General features: G+C 42.1%; 2 protein-coding genes across 3 annotated transcripts in view; both read left to right on the top strand.

The window, feature by feature from the left end:
- Positions 1-932: 932 nt before the first annotated feature.
- Positions 933-6,346, top strand: LOC106751936. Its single transcript, XM_014633228.1, has 3 exons — positions 933-1,155; positions 1,785-2,006; positions 3,962-6,346. The coding sequence occupies exons 1-3, from the start codon at positions 1,114-1,116 to the stop codon at positions 4,325-4,327; spliced, it is 630 nt and encodes a 209-aa protein (XP_014488714.1). The 5' UTR covers positions 933-1,113; the 3' UTR covers positions 4,328-6,346.
- A 6,336-nt stretch (positions 6,347-12,682) lies between these two features.
- Positions 12,683-25,395, top strand: part of LOC106751939 (calcium/calmodulin-dependent protein kinase kinase 1) — a 94,075-nt gene continuing 81,362 nt past the window's right edge. Inside the window, exon 1 of one of the 2 annotated variants that reach the window (XM_014633234.1) lies at positions 12,683-13,181. The gene's annotated coding sequence lies outside the window, so the exon portion shown is untranslated. Of the gene's footprint in view, positions 13,182-14,440; positions 14,942-25,395 lie in introns of those variants that run through there. The other variant, XM_014633235.1, reaches the window with a different exon arrangement.

Below are 25,395 nucleotides of genomic sequence, written 5' to 3'. Positions count from 1 at the left end.
TTAATTTAATTTTAGCTTAACTTTTAAATTATTTTTTGTTTAGGTAACTTTTAACTTAACTAAGTTAATTTTATAGGTCACTAACTTTTACCTTAGTTAAAAATAAAGATTAATTTTTCTGACTCTGGTTATATTATGTTATATCCTATTACGTATATTATATTACATCATGTATGTTGTATTCACCCAACATACGTGATCAATATAATTGCCAACAATCGCCTACATTGGCCACATCATATGTAGTCAGCTTCCTACACAACATGCATATCTAAAAAACGTTTTAGACACGCGTTAGGATGTTTTAATGATCTTTGGGTTAAGATGTAATCGAAGAAAGGAAAATATTGTGATTCTGATTTTAAACAACTGATGAGAGAATCATGGGCTATAATATAATTTATTTTCTCGCTAAATTTAAGTTATCGCATTTCGTACCCAGCAATGGCTCTTATAACCTACGATCAAAGCACAACTAATTGCGATCGATAATATAGTATAACAAATTAAATATTAATTTAATAATCATTCATTTAATAATTATAATTAATTATTAAGTACCAATGGAAGGAAGCCAATGAAACGCGTTAATAAATAACACGTATCATAATTCGCATTCATTCGCCGTATCTTCAAATTTTTGCGAAACTTTGGAACGGAAATAATCAACGGAAATTAGCGTGTCGAACCGAAAATTGAGACGATTCTTTATAGATGCACACATTAATCATTATATTTTATAATTCCGTGCAGGAAATTTAGCTTCGACTTAATTGAACAGCACTAAAACGGAGATTCGCTTGTGACGAAACGCATAAAATGTGTCGCGCGGATAACGGACTGCGTTTCTCTCTTCGCGCGGTTTCTTTCAGCGAGATATATTCGGCGATTGTGCGACTGTATACGCCGCCATATTACGCGCATGTGGGCGCCCTCATATGATTACATTTCTGCTTATTACGCATGAGACGGCATATATAGACGGTACCGTGAGCGGCGTTACGCTTTGGAAATTGCTTCGGAGTTATTCCACATTCCGTGTCGCGAGAATAAGTTGCACCGGAACACCGTCGTCTTCTTGATCGCGACGCAACGACACTTCATCCGACGATAATGGCGAGGAAGACAGAGTTCATGTGGATGTTACTCGTCGCGGTAAGATATTTATATACGATAGAAGAAATTTCTGCGATTTTCATAAAATATATATCGTATTTATATACTTTTAGAATAAACAATTTCTTTGTTTTGTCGATGTAACAGATGCGAAAATATTCTAATTTTATATGTTTATTTCGTTGACTCCGTTAATAATTCATTACGTCAAACAGATGTCCAGGCATCGGTGCATATCCATTGCTACTTCATTTTGCCATATAAAATACCTAGTTACTACTAGACACTTCTTAATATTTGACTATGGCTGTTAAATATTTAATATTACTCTTAAATATATATTTTTAAATATTTATATCCTGTGTGAGAACTGATATTCAATTTACCCTTAAATGTAGTCTAGTTTTTAACTTACGTGTGAGTTGCGCGAAAAGATTCTCTTTACTTCTGGATTTCATATGGATTTTCTCCCAATACTTCCAACCGTCCAGAGGTTTTCACTTTAATCCTTCAATTATTATATTATTTGACACATATCTACCAAGGCTAATCTCAACGGCGACCTCGTTAATTAATAACGCAATGTCGTCGTCACATGTAGACGTGATGTCGAGCGTGACTACGGAAATAATTGGTAATAACGAAATTACAAATGGAAATGTGCGAAGATCGCGATAACTCAGGCAAAGCCGCTGAATCCCCCGCTTGACGAGTCGGCCAACGAGATCGATCACGGCGAGACGAGCCTGCGGAAGAATCCATTCGAGTCTGAGGAACGACAACGGGATCCTGCTTTGCCGACCAACGAGGGACCGATAGCGACCGTGGCGCTGCAGACCGAACCTACGCACTCAGCAGCTGGTACCATGATCGACACGACTGTTCGACCCGTAAGTGAGCCATTACGTTGATTAAAATTTATAATTAAAATTGGAATCCGGACTGAAACGCTTTCGACGACAACAATGTCCCGCGACTTTGTTCGCGATCCCTTTAATTAATCATTCTCTAACGTGACGTATTATTGGCTGCCAGTCCATTTCGATAATTCGGCAACTTCGTTTTACAAAATCCCACCGCACCGTGAATTATCCGTCGTCGACTGGGACGTTCGGTTGAACTAATTAAAATCAATTCGCCACTTATTAACGCGTTTAATAATTGAGACTGTGCGATTGCCGCACTGGTATCCTTAAGTAAGACACAATAGGCCAGAGATAACAATAGATGAAATCGCATATTATATCTTCTTTCTCATCGTAATCAATCGCGTTCCAACCGTATATTATATTCCCCGGCTACATTTCAACGAAGTCGCATTAGCACGCGAAATGGAAAATTAATTCCATGTGAAATCCCTGATTTATCAAATGTAACGAAAGGATAGGACCGATATTCTATGTGAGAAATCAAAATAATTTATTCATTCAGTCAAGAAAAAACCTTATAATTATGTCTACGTCCCTGATTAAGATTTTCGGTCTGTCTCGCTTCGCGAAATACTGTAAAAGTGCGTGTTGAGACGCACGCGATTAATCAAATATAAGAGAAAGAATAGGGCCAATATAAAAGTATGTGTATAGTGATATCGTGCAATAAACTGAAGTAATATATTCATTTTCGTTGCAATCGACCATTCCAGCCGCGTATTAAATTCTCACGATGAAATTCTAGCGAAGTTCCATCAGCGCTAACAAGGTTGAAAATTAATTCCTTCCTGATTAATTCCCCTCTGAAACAATCTCTGATTTATCAAATATAAGAGAAAGAATATATTCAGTCAAGAAATATAATTATATTTCTTATAATTATATCAGAATCCTCGATTAACATATTTCTCACTTCGCGAAACATTGTAAAAATGCGTGTCGAGAAACACGCGACATAAACCGTCGTGCTTTTTCGGTTAAATCGACGAGGTCCCGACGACGAGTTAATTCTCTGTGAAAAATTATTGATTAATCAGATATAAAAAAAAGAATAAGGCTAATACAAGAGGCTGTGTGTGTACAATGATAACGTGTAATCAACTAAATAATATATTAATTTTCGTCACACAATCGACCGTACCGAGCCGCATACTAATTACCATGACTAAATTCTAACGAATTCGCGTCAGCGTTAGCGAAATTGAAAATTAATTTCGTGAAAAATCCCTGATTTAAAAAACATAAAAGGAAAGATATACTCAGCAGAAAAAATTGTAAAATGTGTGTCGAGACGCACACGCGATATAAATAATTGCGCCTTTTCAACTAGATCGATCATGTTCCGACGACCAGTTTATTTTCCGCGAAAAAATTCTCGACTAATCATATATATAAAAAATACTAGGACTAATACAAGCTTGTAAACGGTAATATCGTGCAATGAATCAAATAATATATTCATTTTCGTCGCAAACGACCGTTCCAACCATGTATTAAATGTTCCAATTAATTTTTGGCAAAGTCGGCTGTTGAAAATTTCCAGGTGGACTCCTACGGAAATCCAAGGGAATTTACGTGAATTCACATGAGATATTGAAAATTCATGTAGGAATTTACATGGATTGCAGGACCTAGGTTTTTGTCGCAAATTCAAGGATATTATGGAATTCCATATGAATTTCCCATATAGACCCCCACTTTTCAACGGGGATCAGCGTTCACGAAGTCAAAGATTAATTCCGTGCAAAATCCCTGATTTATAAAATATAAGAGAAAAAGTACATTTAGTTAAAAAAAAATCTTATAATCATGTCCGAATCCTCGATGGATATTTTCGGTCTCTCTCGCTTTTCGAAACATTATAAAAATGTGTGTCGAGACGCACGCGATATAAATCGTTGCACCTTCTTGCCTAGATCGACGAGGCCCCGACGACGAAACCGGGCCCATTCGCCTGGTTCCTGACGCCGCTGACGCAGAAGATTCAGTTCTCGCCACAGTCGTTCCTGCAGGACCGTCTGGTCCTGCTGCGGGAAGCGCTGAGCAACCTGGGCATCAATGTGCTGCAGAACGCGACGGCGAAGCAACTGAGCGGACCCGGCGGTCTGGTGCATTTCGTGGGCTCGAGCGATTCCGGTTTCTACACCAACCGGCTGGAGCCGGCCGGTTTTTTGGGCGGCAACGGTTGGTTCGCCAACAAGGGCGGCATTCTCGGCGGACCCGGAGCGATCCTCTCCACCGGCAGCCTCCTCACGGATTACCCGACTGCTTACAGGAAATAGGACGAGTCGCCGCGCCCGATTATTATATTCGGACGTGTAAATAAACGGGGAACGGAATATCCGCGCTCAAGATCTCTTCGACGCTCTGCGTGTCACGCGATTTGAATCGACGATCGACTCTTCAGATTTGTCGGTGAGTCGCATACAGAAGACTCTATTAATGCTGTCTCATTCCCTAGACGTAGCGACATCGGAAATTTCCAATTAGGCATATCATTTCTAAATATTTGTGCATCACGATTTTTACTTTGAAGCATTGTTCGCAAAATAATCAATAATCATGATCATGAGTATTCAGAAATAATGCGCGCAATTGGAAATTTCCGATGTCACTGTACTTAAGAAATGAAATAGCTCGAAATTCTCGAAAATCTCGAAATTCTCTTCATTAATTAATGGAGTTTTCTTTATGAACGTGTCGTAGGTTTCCCGTTTTTTTTCTTTTTTTACTTTTATAACGGATAAATACATAGAATAATAATAATAATAATGATAATAATAAATTTATCAGACATCACGCATATGTGACGAATACAAAAAAATAACAGGATGCAAAAAAAGAAGGATAAACGTTTAAAGAACGAGGCAACAGCACTGAAGCTGTTATTATTGTCTTACCTGATGGATTAAAAAATTATAAATAAAAGGGAGAAAGAAAGAAAAAAGTACAATGCTCAGAAACAACGATATTTCTATTATAAATGATCGTTACACGTTAAATGTCGTGACGATGACCGGTACTGTCGCTTTACTGCTCTCATTAAGCCGCGTGTAAAGTGAAATTAATTATGTTTGAAAAATGATTCGCACGATCAACAAAGAGCCAATGAGAGAGACGAGAGAGGAGAGAGATACACGCGCATGGGATTGTGTTTATTTAGCGTATCTTTGATAATTCGATCACCGGTTAAGCTTCTGTGCTATCAGGGAAAATTAACCTGGCAGTCGACGTATTAACGGCGAGGTCTTGGTAAATCAAACTCGCGAGAAATGTAGGGGGCGATGTAACGTTAAGTAAATTAATACGAGCACCGCGCGTGCAAACATCCATTTTTACACATACCTGTAATTTACGCTATTTATTACGTGTACTCGTGTTTATGCAATAAAGCGAGCTCGACGAGCTCGAGTAAATACATACATAGAAGTCGTGACAGGCTCCTCCTCCTCCTCGCTCACTCATGATTGCGCAGCGTCCGTCGCGACATAAATGTATTTTTCATGCAACTTCCGCGACGGTGCAACTCCGTCGGCTCGCTTCGGGGACTTTTAACGAGCCCTGCAACTCTCCCTCTCTCGAATTATCGGTGACGCGTGCGCCGAAGAGAAAGAGTGGAACTGAGAAGAAGGGAGGACGAAGGGAGGTGAGCGAAAATGAATTATTGACCGCGCGTATCGCGAAAAATGCGCGGCCGTTGCGGCGGCGGGCGCGACGTGTTATTGGAAATGCATAAGATATCCGGTATCTCGCGAATTCAAAGGGTGACCCAGGTCGTCTGCGAGGATCGGGCGCAGCGTGAAACCGGGCTCGGCCGCGAGGAATTTCATTTCTACCGAATTGAGATTCGATCTCCCGAGCCGAGCGCCGTGGTCGTCGACTACGGCGTCGGTGATCGGTGTACTTACTCTCTATTCTTCTCTCTCTCTCTCTCTCTCTCTCTTCGTGTTTCGACACAACTCGGTCACCTGTAATCCGAACGGACTGAAAAATCGGCCGTTACGCAAACGATCGCGTGCCGATATCTCTCCGGAGACGAGGTTTATTAAAAAAAACGATGAATGATAGATTCGCGCGGTTGTTATCTTTGGTGTCGATGGCGCCGCCGTGCGCGTGGAAACGACGCCTCGCGTGCCGAGGTAATTGGTAACGCGATGATCGATAAAGAAGATCCTGGTCCCTCGCTTGTAAGCCGAACCGATTCGCAGGAGCGAGCGTTCCACTCTACGGTACCCGACTTTGACCTCTCGTCACTTGAAACGCTACTTTTCATATGTCGTTTTATTTCTGCTACCTTTCATTTACCGCCCTCTCGCTGTCCCTTTAAAGAAGGATTTATTTAAGATTTAATTAATATTCGATTATTTCAATAAAGTCCAATAAAGTTCAATAAAGTCAAAAAGTAAAATATTGAAGCTTAATTATTTCATTTAGGGATTATTTAATACTCGACCTTCCACACGTCAATAGTCTCTATCTGCATTTAATCTTTCTTTTCAATTTCAGAAGCGACATATTAATTGTGTAACTCAATTCTGTAGACAGAATATGTGTAACACATATAGAAGCAAATATTGGATAATTTATTAGATAAATGCAAAATTTTTGTCTTTCGACTGTACAGAAATAAAGTTAAGAAGTTAAAGTTAAAGTTAAGAAAAAACAAACTTTTGCGTATATCTAATAATAAAGATTAATTGGTAAGCGGATAAATGGAACAACAAGCTTCTGTCTTCCATAATCTCTTTATCCATCTATTTATCTGATATTATCTTTCGTTGACGTTAGAAATTTCGATAGGATTTGTGAATGCTAAACCACATTGAAACCAAGTGTACGCCTCGTCGCCGGTGTTTGCGTGTCCTGAACACAGCTTCAAATTGTCATCCTTGACCATCCGTCAATGGTTCTACAGGAAAAATACAAATCAATCAAAAACAGGAAAGTTAATTAATTAATCATTAAAATCGTTAAAATCGTTAACAAACAACGAAAGATATTTTTTCATATATGCCGCACACAACTGTCCTAATTGTTTTATAATTTGACAACTTGACAGTTAATAATTTAATAATTTAACCGCGTAGGTATAGAATCTTTTTAAAACATTGCTATGATTTCTCGGCCATCGAATATTCATTGGTTGACGAGCAATAATAGCTCGCGATTGGTGGTGGGAGGTGACTTTATACCTTTCAGAGGGATATTTCGGTCAATTGTTTTGGCACTCTCGTGCATTGTGTACCTGACCGTGACCGAGTCATTGCATTTCGAGCGAACAGAGCATGTATCACTACGCGAAGTACATCTGTCGCTGCGTTGTTTACATCTAGCGATCAAAATGTTTCGCCGGCCGAAATGAAATATTTAATCGAGTTCTCGTCGACATCGCGTCAGTTAACACACGTTTCTCCGATCAAGTCGTATTTGCGCAAATATCAGTGAGTGTCCAATGAGTGTTCAGAAGCATGGAGCAGCCAGGAGCAGGATGCTGGATCGGGCAGCCAGGATGGAGGACGCCGGGATGCTGGCATCGATACGTCATATATTTCTAGATTTGTCAGATTATTCATTATACAGAATGTTTTCGATTTTAACGGATACTTGATGAATTCACCAAGAATCAGGAGATATCTCGAGTCGAAATTTAGGAATCTAAGGCAGATATTTATGGTTCCCCATAAATTTATAAGTAATTATAATTTCCTGAATCTTTGATTATTTGTCAAGCTGTACTTAAATTTCATACTAAAAAAGAGAACTATTAGAAACATACTAAAAAGAGACATATTGGAAAAAAAAATCTACTAAAACAGCCGAACGATCTATGAGCATAAATTTATAAATAATTAAAATTAAATTAATTAAAATGAAATTAACAAAATAATGAAATAATTAAGCAATAGAGGATGGAAAATAATTTATAATTACGAATACCGGTCTAAATCTCGCAAGTGCTGATATTTGTTCTTTAATACTCCTCTATTATTCTAATACTCCTCGAATAGAGATTTTTATCTTGAATCTGACAACGTCTATTTTTTCTACTTAACCACGTTATGTAGCGAATCCAAATTTAAATCCTTGTTGGTGTTTATACACAACTACTATCGTTAGCCTTACATTCTCCGTTCTTATCAAGTTATTTGCCTATACTAATCATTATATTTTAATATTTGTTTATCATATATATTTTATCTGATGTTAAGTAAATTATGTAATTAATATAGTACTTATCATAATTCAAAGAATAAAGATTGAATGCAGATAGAATGTTGAGATAATCGAATATTAGATTATTTTTTAATAAAAGCTTCTTCAAATCTTAATGTGGAGAAAATAGAAGCGACGATTTATAGCATCAAGGTAGGACAACAGTCTGTTTAGTGTTATATCTCAAAATTCTCTTCATTAATCCAAGTTAAGTGGAATTTGCGGGATTAATGTAGAATCAAAATTTCAGCTCGGATGAATGATACACGTTTAACGCATGTAAACATATCATAACACAGAAATATCCTCAACTTCTATTTGACGAACATTATTTTGACTTGTGGTTTCAAGACAGATAAATCTCGCTTCTAAATTTAAACTGGCCAACAGCCAACGCAGAAGAGATTGATCTGTTGGCTCAAAGTATTAAAGCGCGCATTAATTATTTCAAACGTTGAACAATCGAATGGCCCGAAGTGGAAGAAACATTTCGACTATGGATATTTATGAGAGAGATGCGTCCGTGTTTCCCCGACGCGTTTCGCGATATCACTTCGATTTCATTGTATTTACGCCACAATGGTTTCGATCTGCAATTGATAAATTTTAGAAGTCGCTCCCGTGGCGAATAAAAGCGTGAATTAAGGCTGAGTAAGTAAGGCGGGAGGGGGATTTCGCGCGGTCCGAATTGAAATTCAATCCGTTTCATCCGGTCGATGTGTATTCGTCGCCCGGCAAGCTAAGATTAAACTTGTTCACCGTCCAGCTCAATACTAGGAGGTGCCGTAGTACTTGATAAATTGGCAATAATGCGCTGTGCGTGCCTATGTACAGGCTACCACCTGTATAAGCAGCGGTGATCGATATTGCGACGCGTAGTCGTGTCCCGCACTTCCGGATTAATTCCGCGTATCAACAGTTTGCCGCGTGTCACGCTTTTATTGACTCGCAAATGCGCGCGTACACACTATAAATGATGCAGCCGCGTTCTCGCAAATACAAATAAAAATCATGTTTCCCCAGTCGCGTGCGATCGATATCGGCAAATAACTTAGCGCGCTCGCAAGAGTTAACACGTTGACTGCCACGGAACTTTTCACGATTCTGGTCTAAGAAGCCAATTTGATTTAATCAAGTAATAAAGCGACGAGATAACTCGTAGTTGGTGTCCTGGGCAAGTAAACAACCTACGAGATATCTCGTAGTTGGCAATTAACGTGTTAATTGTTTCGTAACAGCGATGTCGCAACGTTAATCGCGCTGATGTAAATGCATAATCGCTCGCTCTCCCGAAATGTACGCGCTGTTTACTACGGCATATTTACTCGCGTTCGTAATTAGATCGTAACTGTGGTGCGACGACGACGTTGTCGTCGAGTATGAAGATGCTCGGAAAACAATTTATTGCGACACGCGCGAAGAGTCCGCGGACAATCGCGTAATCGAAACAACGCGTAGTAGCAATTGGCATTGTAATGTGTTGATTGTGTCGTCTGGGAGAGTCCTTGGGAGAAATAATCATTTAACTGAAATGGGTTTTCCGTACACACGCAAGCCGACACAGCAGCCGGTTAACATTCAATAGACATAAAGTCACCAGAATTTTTAACCAACCGGCTATAGTGTCTATGTATTTCCGCATCATAATGATTGATTATTCGACGAGGCAGCAAACACTTAAATATTACATATCGAATATTACTTCTTTTTTTTTCCTCTTTCCCACACGCGATTTTACATCACAGATACTGAGATTTCTGAATAATAATTGACATATCGTTGTCTGTGCGGCAGTCGTGATGCGCGAATATGTCGAATACACGAAAAATATGGCGAATAATAGAAAAATCCTACTTACTCTCGCGCCATTAGACATTGATTGCACCACTGGACGCTATTAACCCAGTCTGCATAGAAAATCCGTTTCACAGATAAACGATCAGTTATATGCATTTCATCGCGAATAAGTGGATTTTATTTCACGAACGTCGTCAATAACACGAATGTGAGAACTCGTTGTTAACAGCTGCGGGAACAAAAAAGTGCGAGTATTGTTAGTAAACTATAATTATCGCGACGATGATCGCTAACTGACGAAACTGGCAAGCTCGGTAAGTGTGAAAGATAAGAATATTATATTTTAATAAAATATTTATTTTTGATACAATTATATACATTAATGTGATATGCAAGAGTTTCACTCTTTCGACTATACGAAAATAAAGTGTGAAAATTTCCGGGAAAAGACCAAAACTTCTACAATATAACATAATATATAATATTACAACATACGATATAATATAATATAATAGAAATCAGAAAACATTTTTTATCATGTTAATCCCAGCAACAACTTGTTTTATATTAAATCTAACAGGCATTTTATCTTTATGAACGTGAAGTATAAGTGCCCCTTGTTAACTCATATCTTTAAAATTAAAATAGATATCTCAATTTTGCTTGTTACTCCTCGAAGTTCACCTAAAAAGTACCTAAATGTGATGTATTATACATTTATATTTTGCGTATACACAGAGTGTCCGTTGCTAAGTGTCATCATTCGTCACATACTTATACGATTACTTGTATTCAGGTCAATGCGGACAAAAAAGTCCTCTACTATTTTACAAATAACCACGCAAGATTTCGAGTATGACGGATGTCCCATTTAGCGACAGACACCCTGTATATACATACGTGCACCGATCATGAGCTCGAAACTTGTGCCGGTCCGCGGCGCGCGAGCGCTCGGTGGGAAAATCGTCAATTCGCGGCCGGCATAACTTTTTAATTAGCGACGGGCTTTCATGGAGTTTCGCGGTTCGACCGAGCGGGTTGCCCGAGCGACGATAGCGGCCGCCACCGGCAGCGGCGAGCTTCCCGAGAGCGGGCCTGAAATGGCGATCGATAGATCGTATCCGGGAATGCGACGTGGGCTGCGAGAACGTGGCCTCCACGATGATGGTCGTCGCGATGGCCGGTCAATCGCGGTCTAATTCTCGCCGTGGGACTGCGAAGGGAAAGTCGGAACGGCAGTAACCGTGGGCGGAAGGGGTGGAAATGTTGAGGGTGACTTTTTCGGGCGGCGTAGCGTGGCGATATTCTATCCCGATAACTACCGCGCCGAGATCAACGCGGAGGGACGTCGAGGAATCTGCGCGCGTGGGAGTGTCAGCGGCGACGTGGCCCTCACGAACGTCCGGAATTAGGTGGGTCAACGAACGGCCCCGTGAATCGATGTGTATGACGCAAGCACGCCGCACTACGCTTCGTTCCCCGCTCTCGCAACCTTGAACGTAAACTTGAAGACGCGCGCGATCCGTCGCCTCCGTCGTCCTCGGCCCGAGAAAGTCCTGCGCGCGCGAGCGAGCACGCAGTTGACCTGCGCGCGAACTTCGGATAACTGTCGCTCGGGGCAGCCGCGATTAACGCAGTTACGTCATCGGAATCATCGGGTCATCGTGTCGGCAAGGTTATCGGGACAGTCGAGACGGATTTCAAGTCGGGACACAGTCGCATCGGACGACTAACGTCCGGGTTGTGTTCGTCGAAGCATCAAAGGTTAATTACTGCCCCGTTAATTGATAAGACCGTCTGTCTCATCAAGGTATAAAAAGCGATAAAAAGGGACGTTTTTTAAAACGCCAGCGCGTTTAACAAGATTAGACTGTTGACCTTGAGCGAACTTGAGGGCGAAGGTGGTCTCTCGCTTCTCTACGGACGGTGAGGACGTGTTTGTACCCCGGGTACTTAAGTACTTAAATCGAGTACTCTCATTAATTATACAAAAGAGCCGATTTAAATAATTGAATGGGGTCTCGAACTTGGAATTTTTCACTAAGAGAGCAGCATTCCTTAAACCAAGAGGAGCGTGTTTTCTTCAAGAGGCTATTGCAACGACCGTTTCGGGAACGTTCTCGATCGAATTATGCAAACGGCAGTGATTCCCTTTAAAACTGATTCAATTAGACACGCTCGTGCGAGCAACTTCACGATAACTATACCGTCTATCGGAACTTGAAACTTGATTCCCGATCGGATCTTGAAATCCCTCGATCGTCGAATTAACCTAATCGGTGGCGCGACGCGGCCGGCTGTCGATTACATACGCGATAAAATTACCCCGAAAAGGTCTTTTTTCAGGCAAATTATTATCGGTCACGGAAACTTTTAATTGATCTCTCAGGTGATACAGGTCAATTATCAATTATATGGTCAACGACTAAGGCTCGACCAGCTTGCGGTCACTCCTCGACGTTCACGCACCCCCGAGCACCCACGTCGACTTCGGATCGCGAGTGGGTGTCACGAGTGGGGTTCGTCGGGCAACGCGGGGGCGAGGGGGAGGGGTGTCTGGTGGGGATGGAATAAAATCACCGCGGGGAGGCAATCCAGGACAGTCAGTCGACCGAGCGACGCGGGTGGCGACGGTCGATCGTCGGCCTTCATTCATCGGCTCCGCTTACCGAGAGTTCACAGAAAGCGGAGGCAGAGGGTGGCTAGCGCCTCGGGGGAGAAAGCGGGGAAAAAAAGAGAGAAATATAGAGAGAAAGAGAGGGAGAGACAGAGGAAAAGGGAGGGAGGGCCGGATCATGCGTACGTAGGGACGAGCGTCCTCGTCGTGGACGATGCCGCGAAAACTCTCGCTCCAAACCACCCCACGACGACGAAGAGCGCGCATCACGACCGGCTCGCGTCTCAGTCGACGTTGCGTCGCGTTCTCCACCGTGAGGAGAGAGGACAGTCGTCCGGTCCTCTCGATCACCCCTGCCCTACCGATATCCTCGACGGCGAGGAACGTTCCTTCTCCCTCGCGAGCGACCATCCGACTAGATTAGACGAGAGAGTCAAGAACGAGGGAGGAGAACGAGAAGGAAGCAGACTGTGCTCCGGAAGGATCGTCGCTCTCGTCGGATGTAGCGAGTAAGTAAGAGCTTCGCGCGAAGAGGAGCTCACGATGAAAGGACCGCGTGCGTCGCGCCGCGCTCGCTCGCGCGGATCGAGGCGGTATGGGGAGGCGGCACGTCCACGTGTACGTGACGCGTAGATCGCGAGAGCCGCGTCCGTTGATGGATCTGTTGCACCAACAGCGTCGCGGTCGCGACGGTCAACTGCCGCTGATTGACCGATCCCGGTCTCCTCTCTTCTGTATCGTTGTCCCAACCTCAATGTATCGTATGAGCTCGCGAACGTTGGATCGCACGTACGAAGGGCGCCAATTTCGACGAAAGTCTCCCTTTCGGCCCTTTCTGGAGCGGCTTTAAGCCCGTGTCAGACCATACGAGAAAGAGGAATTAGCCGTCCGTACGATACAACTGAAAATTCGCCACCAGATCGAGTTTTTAGCTAGCTTTAGTTGTGGAAGCTAAAAACTAGGTACAGAGACGGAAAGAACTGGCTAAATTAATCAAATTTTAGTATTATATGAACAGATAATTTTTACTTATGGGAACTAGTTTCTAGCTATGGGAGCTACTCCTTTTTCCCATGTAGATATCAGAGATGGAGTATCGCGGACCGAATACTAGACCTTGACCGATCGGGAAAGCGAGTCAGAGTCGAAATTATAGTCGATTCGTCGAATTTGAATCCCTGTTCATGCAACATGTATGTCTCAAAAATGTCTCTCGGACGTTTCACTGTCTAAAAGACCATCTTTACGACGTCGTAGGACGTCTTAATGTCGCCTGGATAACCGGCATTCTTCGATCCGCATATTGATTCTTGTACAGTCTGACGCGTGACGCTGCATTGAAAATTCACGGCTTCTCGCACGTGATTCACGTGAAAATATATCCTTACGCGACGTAAACACCCGTCCCAGCATGCAACCCGGGCGGTCCTCCCTCTCTCTATTATGATCGCGCAGCGGTTGGGTAAACAGTAGCGCCGTGCGGGAGAGTTTCACTATCGTAATGCGGGCGCGCTGTGTGTGCGACGAGGGGGTGTTTTCCCCGAAGTCGCGATAATTATGGCACGCAGAAACGAGAGGAACAACGTCTCATACGAAGGGAGAGGGGGGACTTCTTCCGTCCCTTTTAATTTCGCTCATCAAATGCGCGGCGACAATAGCATAGCCCGGCTGTTGCGAATTGCAGCTGACATCACGACGGAAATCCGACATTAGCGTGAGGGACACCGTCGCGGCTAACCGACATCGGTGCGGCCGATCCTACGTGGTTCTAAACGCGGATCTCGCGTCATCCTCTCGATTATTGCTAACAATTCCTGCTGCCGCTGCTGCAAACCTGTTAGTTACTCGCACACTCGAGAGCCGCACGTACCACTGATTTCTGATCTTTCGTATTGCAACGAGAAACGTTTAGTTTGATTCGATGCCGCGGGTAATTGTGATCAACGATAGTTACTCATCGCGGGTGAACGAAGTCTAACTACGTTTTTAACACGAATAAGCAGAAATGCGCGGAACGAAGCAGCGCGTATCGCGATCGGAACGATTTTGCAACGACCGCGTGAAATTACCCGGCGAAAAGAATGCTCGCAGTTTCGGGCCGCGAATTTTTCCGCGCGCGGCGCCCATTTCTTTCACGCTGTCTTTCACGGCGAGGCAATTATGAAAGATAAAATATAAAGGGAGAAATGTAAAGTTACTGCTAAGCGACTTGGTGTATAAAATAATGATTCCGCAAAGTGCACTTTATTCTCAACGGATTCTGCAAAAGGTATACGTGTGAATGTGAGGTTTTCTGTAGAAAAGAGTCCACTGGCACGTAGCGCGCAGCACATGCACATGTACATTGTACACACACACACACACATACGCCACTCACATCCACTCACAGGTATGAGCTTGCATCGCGGACGTGTGACACACATAACGTTGCTAAATAAAGCATGTTAACTAAAGTCGGACGAAAGTCAATGCGAGAGACTGTTATTTCGTCTCTTTTCGTTACTGCACACAGCTGCATTACATTCGTTTCGCAACAAGGGGACGCACAATTAATGAATCAGAGCTGACGCGCCCGTCGAACACGCGGTTTATTACTATTTACTACTACTGCTACCACCTTCACAGGAAATGCGCGTCGCCATTCTTCTCCCACGCGAGTTTTCCGCGCCGAAGAAGTACTTCGCACTCTCGTTCATGCGCTCTCGCTCGCTCGCGACAAAATCCGTCAAATTGCGCGAAAAATTTCGTTACATTTCCTCGCACTTCGCGCGAGCACTCCGCTGATGGGTTTCCGCGTCTTGTCTCCCCGGCAATTCGGACGCGAATCGTCCAGCCGCCGTGAGTCGCGCGCCCGCGCGAACAAGTAGGTGTATAAGCCCGGCTTTACGCGGTATTTCATGGAAATGCGCGCGACGTGTCGTCCACACCGCGGCTGCATGTGAAGCGAGGATGTATCGACATATTTTTCCAAAGCGTGCCGGTACACAGGTGTAAACCCATCCGCCTGTAATCCACGTGTGTCACCGCGATCGCGCTTAAAACCTTCCGGTTTATACACGGTGACCTCAATGGGACAATGTCCGCCTCGGCGGAATCGAAGATCCCGTATATTCACGGGGTGTGTATCAAAGACTGTTGAATGTTCTTTCCGTCGCACACACACGTATACATACATTCTCGCGAAAAAAGTACTTATTAGCCGCACCAGCAGCTGATGAACGTTTCAATTAACTGATGACGTTGAATCAGTATTCGCGTTAGTAATTGGTAGAACATCGTCAGTTAATTTAAACATTTATCAGTTACTGATATACCTAATCAGTACTTTTTCTTAAGGCACTGATAGAAAATTATAGTTAGCCTCAACACCGAACATTCTGCATCTGGTTTATCACTGACACTATAGTAATACCTACTAGAAAAATGATTCTTCTGCCTATTTTTGCATTTAAAGGGTTGACTTGACGCCGAAACTAACTATAATTTTCTATCAACGTAAGATCATAAAGAGCAGATGAAATTTTCATGAGAAATTTCTTCGTTAGTGAGAGAGAGAATGTGGGAAAATTAAGAAGGTCATATACAATAACGGAACATTCATCGACGTTCTAATCGAGCAAAAATCGCTCTCAGACTAAAAAGAGAGAAACTAGAGACATTCAATGCTTCGAGAATCCTATGTAATATTTTATGGAAGCAACTGGTTTGTGCCGGCGACCGGCTATCGTGCTTGCTCTGCTGTTCATTAATTAGCATAAAAGAAGCGAAGGCAGCCGCCTTAAATTCATTAGTGCGCAAATAGTAACAATCTCTTTTAAAAGGCAGCTATAAATTTCAAAAGTAGACGTATATCCAGCGTCGTGCCTTAGTCGATTATTTATTAAAGCGTCTTGCGTATCCGCGTTTCTAGCGACATTTATCTCGTTAGGCAGCAGGCTCGCCGTAAATCGGACGTCCGATTAAGAGGAAAACTCCCAAGAGAACGTTCTGGAAAACGAGCGGGAGAAAAGCGAGGGAGGCGTTGAAATGTTGAACAGGCTAGTTTTGACAGTTGCAAGATTACATGCAAATTTCCTGGATACTTTGCCTCCATCCTCCTATTACGCGGAGTATCGCACGGTATTCATTTCACGGTCGTTTCCGATGTGCTTATTGGCCGTGCTGTCGACGTGAACGTAAGAAGGTGGTGGAAAATAACGGAAATAATTAAAAGACGGAAAAGAGGTTTCTCTCTCGACGTTTGAGGCTTTCGCGCTGTTGAATAACGTTGAATCTGGCTTCTGGATTGGACGCCGTGTTTTTTGTGGACTTCTTCCTAACGTCTCGTAGACATTTCAATTCATTTCGTCGGGAAGAGAAACAACGAGCGTCAAATTCATTTTTCATCTGTTTGCTTTTTGCCGCACAGTCGGCGTCATGTATGCTGTACTATTTCCTAGACAGAAAATTGCATGATATCTTCAGTCTTATACATAAACCATAAGGTTAAAAGTCGCATAAGTAACTCTAGTTATAATGTGATAAGGCTGATAACGGCTCTAATTATGACAGATTTGGCCCTATGTGTACACGTGTAAGATTGAAATCATGTAATTTTTCATCTAGAGAATGCTATAGCATATATGACTGTACATTATCATCGTCCATCATTTCTTCGCATCGATTTTTCTGCCTGTTCGTCTGTGTATTTTATTTTCAATTCTGTATACTAGAGATTTTTTTCTTATTAATAAAGATTATTTTATTTTATATTTATCTGTTAAAATTGATTATTATTATTAGGTTGCCCCTCTCCCGGATGAAGCAAACCGAAATGTTCGCGAAACGTTGGGGAGAAATCCACAACTTTTCTTTCGCTCGACTCGCGAACTTCGCGACGAAAGTAACAGAGCCCGGACTCTCGACTTGTCATGTCGGAGTGCCACTGTTCTTGATTGCTCGACCTTTCGAAACATGAAACGCACCCTGCGCTCGTTAACGAGAAAATGGCCTCAATCGTGATGATCGCGACTTTTCCACTGTGCGTTGTACCTTTCTCTTCCACGACGGGACTGTCGGCCTCGCGACGCGCTTTCGAATGATGAACCATAGAAACACACAAACTTGCGCGTCCTTGTTTGACATTAGCCACCGGCAACAGGCTGCGCGTGACGTAATTCATTGATAATTGAACGGTGTTCGATCGCTATCGCGTAAGACATTATCCGACTTTGACGTCAACTTGCCCGACGCCTCCGACCACTTACAACGCCCGCGCTAATAATAAACGCACTGTCCGGCCATCGATGAAAAAAAGATTTATTCAACGTTCTCGAATAAAAAAGAAGGAAAGAGAAACACGTCGGACTAATTTCTCGGATATATCGGATATGTAAATAGTGTTTACTTAAAACATTACTTAAAACTTTGTCTTCAGTTAACTTCGGTATAGTCAATCCTTTTCTAATTTTGCGTGTGTGTAGATCGTGTTTCGATTAATACGCTGTTTAAATTCGAAAAGATTTCTAAGAAGATTATTTTACGGATCGACTACCCTAACGCGAAGTCGAGAGGCAGAATAGTCGCGTTCGCTCTCGTTGTTCTTCCATGGACGCGCGCAGGGTCTCTCGTTTACTTTTCAGTAACAAATTCCACCTAGACAGACCGCCGTTACACCGTCATAATTATTTCGCCGGGCGCGCGTAATTAGACTCGGGTCGTCATCTCACAGGATTCTCATTCTCGCCGGTGTTACATCTCGCGTAATCCTCGCCGACGAGGAGTGGCGGCTTGTAAGCTCGATTAAGCAACGTTATTACGCGATGACGACGATTTGCGAAATCCCCCGCTCGGCTTCGTGTTATGTGATTTTCGGTGGACGATGGCGCACAGGCACCTGCTGAATCAGTTAATTATAACTCGTCGCGATGCTTCGCGCGTGGGTATTGCGTGTTCGAACACACCCCCGCTTCGTTCTCTAATCTTGTTATTTCATTATTATTAAAGGATTATAACCGGGGATACGTGGGTATATGCGGGAGATCATATACGGATATATACAGGGTGAAGCACTTGGAATTGTAATTTAAAATAACTTAATAAATAACAATTTTACATGAAAATTGTTTGAACGAAAGTTAAATGATTTTGAAGGGACTGTATTCTTGTCATCTCATTTTTTTTTCTATATGGAGACGCCTAAATCACATGAAGGTCAACTTCATTTTTTTTAATAGAATCATATAGCTTTATATAGCTTTTAACACAAATTGATTCCTCTACTTATTTTATATATAAGATTACTAGAATAAGATCCCCGAAAAGTCAATACTTTTCGAGATATTTCACTTATTATTCTGATACTTTTCGGTACAAGATATGAAATATTCTCATAAAATATTTTTTTATAACATCACCTTAATACTTTTCTACGTAGAATGACAGATGAAATCGGCCGCTGTAAGCAAACATAGAGAAATCTTAAAACAAATTTCATTGTATTTTGCAAATATATCGATGTACCAATGTGCAATGATTAATATCAGTAATCTATTTTTCTCATATTATTATGTAAAAAAATGTTTAGATGTTATTGAAAAGTGAATATTTCATGAGATATTTCATATCTATCTTGTACTGGAAAATATGAGAATAAAAAATAACATATATCTCGAAAAATATTCACTTTTCGATTATCTTATTGTAATAATTTTACATAGAACAAGTGGAGCTAACTACCTTTGTATTAAAAAAAAAAAACTGCAATAATTCCATTAAAAATATTGAAATTAACCTTCATGTCACTGGCTCTTCCACAAGGAAAAAATTAGATGACAAGAATACAGTCCTTTTAAAATCATTTAAATTTTGTCTAACAAATTTTTCTATAAAATCGATATTTGTATTAAGCTATTTTATAAAATACTATTATTTTAGTAATTAGTAACAGTAACTATAACTGCGCGTTATGAAGTATTACGATATTGTTATTTTAGATAGCAATGTCCAGTGTCTCATCCTATATATGTGCGAGTATCCTGTATGACTCCTTTTAATCCGATGCGGGATCAAAAATCGAAGAGGATTATATGCCCCAAACTTCTCTTGGCGAGGCAAGGTAATTCGATAATCAATTTGCGGAGATTGTCCGACGGCGATTGCCGAAAGCGAAGAATAATGCCCTGTCATTTGCACGAGTGACGACATAGTTGTACTGTTAATAATACCGTCTATCGAGGGGGGTTGGAAATTTCTGTCGATCATTTGTCTTTTTTCTCCGCGACCTTTGAATTTTCTCGGCGATAGTAATGCAATAACTAAATTTCAGATGAGATTAATTTTGCGTGAAATTGATCACAGGCTGGAATAAATTTATCACGACGCAATCGGCCGGGATTTCTTTCTCATCAACTCCTTAGTCTCCTTAATTTTGCGTAAATGTATAATCAAAAATTAGCTTCAATTTGTCGGAAAGAGGACGCTAAAATTCCGCAACGAACGTCATTTCGCTTCCAAAGCCGCGCTCTGTGCACCACACTATGCGACTAATATTATAATAAATGTGCTTATATAATATTAACGACGCCAGCTGCGCGTAATGTGCGCGTCGTGACAGCGATTTCAGTTCATCGACCGACGTCGCGGAAGAAACGAATTTTACGAGTATCAAAAACGCGATTCAACCTCCTCCTGCTCCTCCACCACCTCCACCTCCGCCTCGTCCTCCTGCTCGGCCGAATAAGATGTCTCGGGAAAAATCGATAAACGCGATTTCAAGGACAGTTTCGCGTACTTTCGTGCCATCCGTGTGGCGCGTGTTTCATCATGCTCTCTCACGGAGTCGAGGTCGGGCCTTTGCTCGCGTAATCGCGAGCGCAACTTCGTGGCACTAATAAGAATCGGTCATGCACAGAGAGCCGCGAATGATTAATTTTCATTACGCTTCATTATGATTAGGTTACCGAGGCGAACCGCCGGCGTTATTGCTATAATCGTGTGACGCCAAAACACGACGCGTGACATAACGTCTTTATCTCTCTCTCTCTCTCTTTCTTGTTCCAGTGGCACGCATCGCCTATCGATTAATATGTAGATCAGCCACGTTGATCTCCATTAATTCCGTATAACAAAAGCTCGGCCGACGATTGAATTACATTGAAGACATGGTAAATAAATGTAATTTCAGATGTGCACGCGTGTATAACCTTTACTTTGCTTCATCGACTCTCTCTCTCTCTTTCTCTCTATCTCTCTATTGATTCTACAATCAGATGCAGTTCAATGTTTAAGTATAATTAATTATAAATGTTCCAAATATTTCTAAATGCGATCAATTATTCTATGTAATTATATATATTTTTATTTTTGTATTTCTATTTTTATTTTTATATTTCCACTTATATATATCTTCATTTCGCGTTTTTATTTTTATTTTCACTCTTTATCTTTACTTTTATATGCTATCAAAGAGTTTCCTATATATACATTTCCTCTTATACGCCTTTAGAAAGCAAGGCCGTAGAGCTAAAATAAACGTACTTATTTATTTATGTATCTATCTTAAGAGAGATTTATGTATCTATCTGAGAGATCGTAACGTACCTTAATGAAACTCGGTAATATCATAATACCGATCACTATGTAGTATGATCGTCATAGCGTTTAACTTGTTTAGATGACTTTGGGACTCTGATTAGTAGAATTAATAACTTAAAATCGCTGTTAAATATCGCCTGTCCCGTCTCGCTAAAATCAATAGAAATAACTAATTGCCTGGTTATTATTTGCCTGGACCAAAAATTAAGTGAGAATTGGCGTTGCCGACTTTCACTCTTAATCTTCGAGAACGTTTGGCTAACTCATTCCTGGTAACTTGCGAATTGAATTTAAAATTCTTGTTTCCGTGTAACCATGCGTGTCTCGCCACTTCCGGTCAACCATGTGCGCGACTAACTTTGTCTTGCGGTAGCAAATAGCCCACGGTAAAACAAAGAAAAATGAAGAGAGAGAGGAAGAGAGAGAGAGAGAGAGTAGGTTTAGGGAGAACCTACGTTTAGGCATCAGGATTACGGGTTCTGAGAGTCCTCTCTGCGTCTGCGTAATAACTCCGGTGGGCATAATACGGAAGAGGCCGTCGTTGTATATACGAACCGACGGGTTGTGGTATTACGTAGAGTCGTCCTAAATCGATAGAGCCAGAAGCGAGAGCATAGTCGGCTGGGACACACGTGCGGCCGTCGTCGTCGTTGTATTCGTCGTTGTCATCGTTGTCATCGTAAGCCGCTGGCTTTCCATGTATACGAATTTATTTCCACCCGGCCGTTGCGGCCCTCTTTTCTTGTTCGCACGTTCGAACTCTCATCCTCTCTTTCTCTCTCTCCCTCTCTGTCGTATTTGTCATCTCGTCAGGCCGAACGACGTTGATTAGTACCTCACCATTGTCCCCACCGGCCGATTAAAATCGGAGCTGCGCGTGATCGCACTTCTCACCGTCACTGCGTCGAGTAAAAATAATATCGAACTTCGAATAATCTCTTTCAGTGATTAAAAAATATTGAAATCACGTAGTTTCCCTGGTAAAGAAATTTCATACACTTTTTGGACAGTTACTGGACAGTTGATTAACTTCTGTCTAGTAACTGCTTGGGAACTCCCAATCAACATATAACGCTTTTCCTGCAGCACGGCGCACAAAAGATGCGCAAAATCTGAACCCACTCATTGAACGAAAACAGAGCAATAAATGGACAAACTAGTTTGTTTCAGCTGCGTGAATAAATTATAACTCAGAAGACACGTCTAGACATGTATAACCCTGATTGATTAATTGAATAATCAATAAACAAGCCGCTGCTCGTGAAATTGGCGGTTTTACCTTAGAAGAACTCCTGATTAAAGCTCTATCAAATTCTTGCCCATTTTTCACGCAGTATTGTTACAACTAATGAGAATGCATCAATATTTGAACAGCAATTGGATAGGTATATAGGAAAATTGCATACATTTCTATCAGGGTTATACATGTCTAGACGTGTCTTCTGAGTTATAATTTATTCACGCAGCTGAAGGCTAAATGTGACGCACGTTTCTAATGTTTCGATAATATACAATCTCACAACCGTGAGCAATCGTGATCGTCAGATTCATTGCGCTTCCCGCCGGTCGCAGAAAGCTCTAAGCGCGGCTGACGTCGACGCGCCTTAACGGATGGGCGTGGGCTTTGCGTTTTTGAGAAAAATATAAATATATTTCTCCCCAGGCGGGTTTATCGAACGTGAATTAAAAGCGGTATTGTTGTGTAATTGAACGCGCGCACGTTACCCACCGGCTTTTCCTCCGGCGCAAATTGTCCGAGACGCGAAACGTATGCATATTTACAGAAGCCGCGCGCGTTATGTCAAAGCCGCGCGCTCCTGTAATAATGAGCACACGAACCTCCTCGCCGGCCGCGAGCGCAAACATATCATCTCGCAACGTCGGTAGGAGGACATGTATGCATGTCACGTCTACACACACGCACACACACACGTCCGCCCTGGAAATGGGCGTACGGTTATCTCTTTAACTCGGCCTTTTCTCCAATTTAAACACTGGTGGGTAGCGCGATCGAGCACTCCATCGCGTCGACGTGTCCGCAAGCGCGTGACGTAAGCGCGCTCTCGTCATTTAAATACGTATCGCCAACTTCTGCCGTCTCTGTATCTGTTTTCATCGACGCCGTATCACCGCACACCGCGCGTGCATATCGCGCGCGTGCGATACAATGAGACTACATCGCGAAGTGCAGTATAGATACCGTCCCGTTCCCTCTGACACGTAATACAAGCGCGCCTGATAAAGTTTCTCCGACGGCACGCGTCGCGAACACACGCGCGGTACGCACGATTCGTTCCGACGTTCTCGCGGTGCGCGGGCGCGTTACGCGCGCTTCCGGAATTCCGATAGCTCCGGATGCCCGGGCGCGAGCACGCATGTTCGCCTAAATATAGAGGGAGAGACGGAGAGCGGATCCTTCCCGAGACCTCTCGTAATCCGTCTTGTAGCGTTGATAATGAAGCCGGTTAGCAGCGTCAAGAGCCATTAACTGGGTATGTAACTTTGAACGAGCGCACGGAGAAAAAAGTTTCGTTAATTTAACAAACCACAGATTCCTAACGACAAACTTGGTTTGTAGATATTAGTGCTGTCAATATCCGAGTCTTCAGGTATCCGCACGGGAAAGAGGAATTAGTTGTTCGGGTAAGACAACCCGAGATTTAGTTACCGGGCCTAGTTTTTAGCTGTGGGAGCTATAAAATAGGTACACGGAGAAAAAAGTTTCTTTAGATTTTGTGTTTCTCTTTATTTGATTAAAATTTATTTCATGGAAACAACACATACGAAATATTATTTATATAAGTAAAAATGTTTGTGTCACATTCATGAAAGCTTCATTATTTAACAGAAAGAGCGCTATTATTTGAAATAATATCTTTTAACCAAATAAAATATTATTTAGTTACAATAAATATGTAAAACGTAACAAATAATTTCTTCATAAGAAAATTATCTCTCGTTTCAAACAAATTTTTTATTTAACGTAAAGATACATATTTATTGAAAAGCCTAACAATCGTACTTATTAATCGGAACATTAGTTTCTTTGGAGCATGCCAATGATAAAATTTGTTTGATGCAATAAAATTGTATTAAATTTGAAGAAATCTTTTTCTCAATGCACAGGGGCAAGAAAGTTGATTAAATTCAGTTCAGTTGTATGTATAATTGTATTGTATGGACAGCTAATTTTTACCTGTGAAAGACAATTCTGATATCATAAATATTTTATTCAGACTCTATATCTCTAATTCTTACATTACAAGCTTAAAAATATTAATTAGAAAGAAAATAACACGGCAACAAAGTCGAGCGGTCTCACAAACCGAAGTTTGGCGAATTAAAGACTCGAAAATAAATGTGGCTGGCTAGAATTAAAACGATGAGAAGTGATTTACAACAGTAACGAGTGGATCTATTTTCCTACGAGATCATCAATTAACAAATGAGTTTCTGTTCTAATAACCGAAGGGGATTTCTCTCGGTAGCGCGAGTCGGGAATCGCGAGGCGATGCGACGTTCGCGTTCCTCCTCGTCTATTTATCCCTTCGCGCGCGCGTTATCTCCGCCTCGCTTTTCGCGTTATTTCCGCACTCGCACACGTTTTGTAATCCGCTCGGCTTCTTAAAAGTTCCAAGCGCTGTCGGATCTAAAAATTTCTCGTGTCTCCGCCGTCGCGCATTTGCTCTTCCCGGAACGCGTACTCGTTGTTTCTCCTCTATCTTTATCCGCGGCGCAAAATCACGGCCGCTTCCGCAAAGGACGTGCAACCTCGTCCGGAATAATTGACCATTTCCCGCGCGATAACCGGTCATTTCCATTGGCGTGTATCTCGTCATATTCGCGGAGGATCGGACCGGCAGTCCCGCTTTAAACACACGCTTGTGCACGAAGCAATCCCAGATAACGGGCGTGATTTGCCAAACGCGAAACATCGCTTCACCTGCGGTGCGTCACGTCGGTCGCCGTCCGCGAAGCTGCACGCTTTACCGTCGATAAATCAAAGTGACGCCGAGGAAAATAGGCGCACAAAACGCCGAACGGGTTTCGGTCCTTTGAATGTGGATACTCCGCCGACATTGCACGGGCGAACGACGAAATTGGGGACCGCTCTATTTGCTCATCATTTCCGCGAGTTGAGCAATACGT

The sequence above is a fragment of the Dinoponera quadriceps genome, unplaced genomic scaffold (assembly GCF_001313825.1).
Source record: "Dinoponera quadriceps isolate SergipeBrazil2010 unplaced genomic scaffold, ASM131382v1 scaffold426, whole genome shotgun sequence".
In the NCBI taxonomy this organism is placed as follows: Eukaryota; Metazoa; Arthropoda; class Insecta; order Hymenoptera; family Formicidae; genus Dinoponera; species Dinoponera quadriceps.
This window is presented reverse-complemented; position numbering and strand designations above follow the sequence as displayed.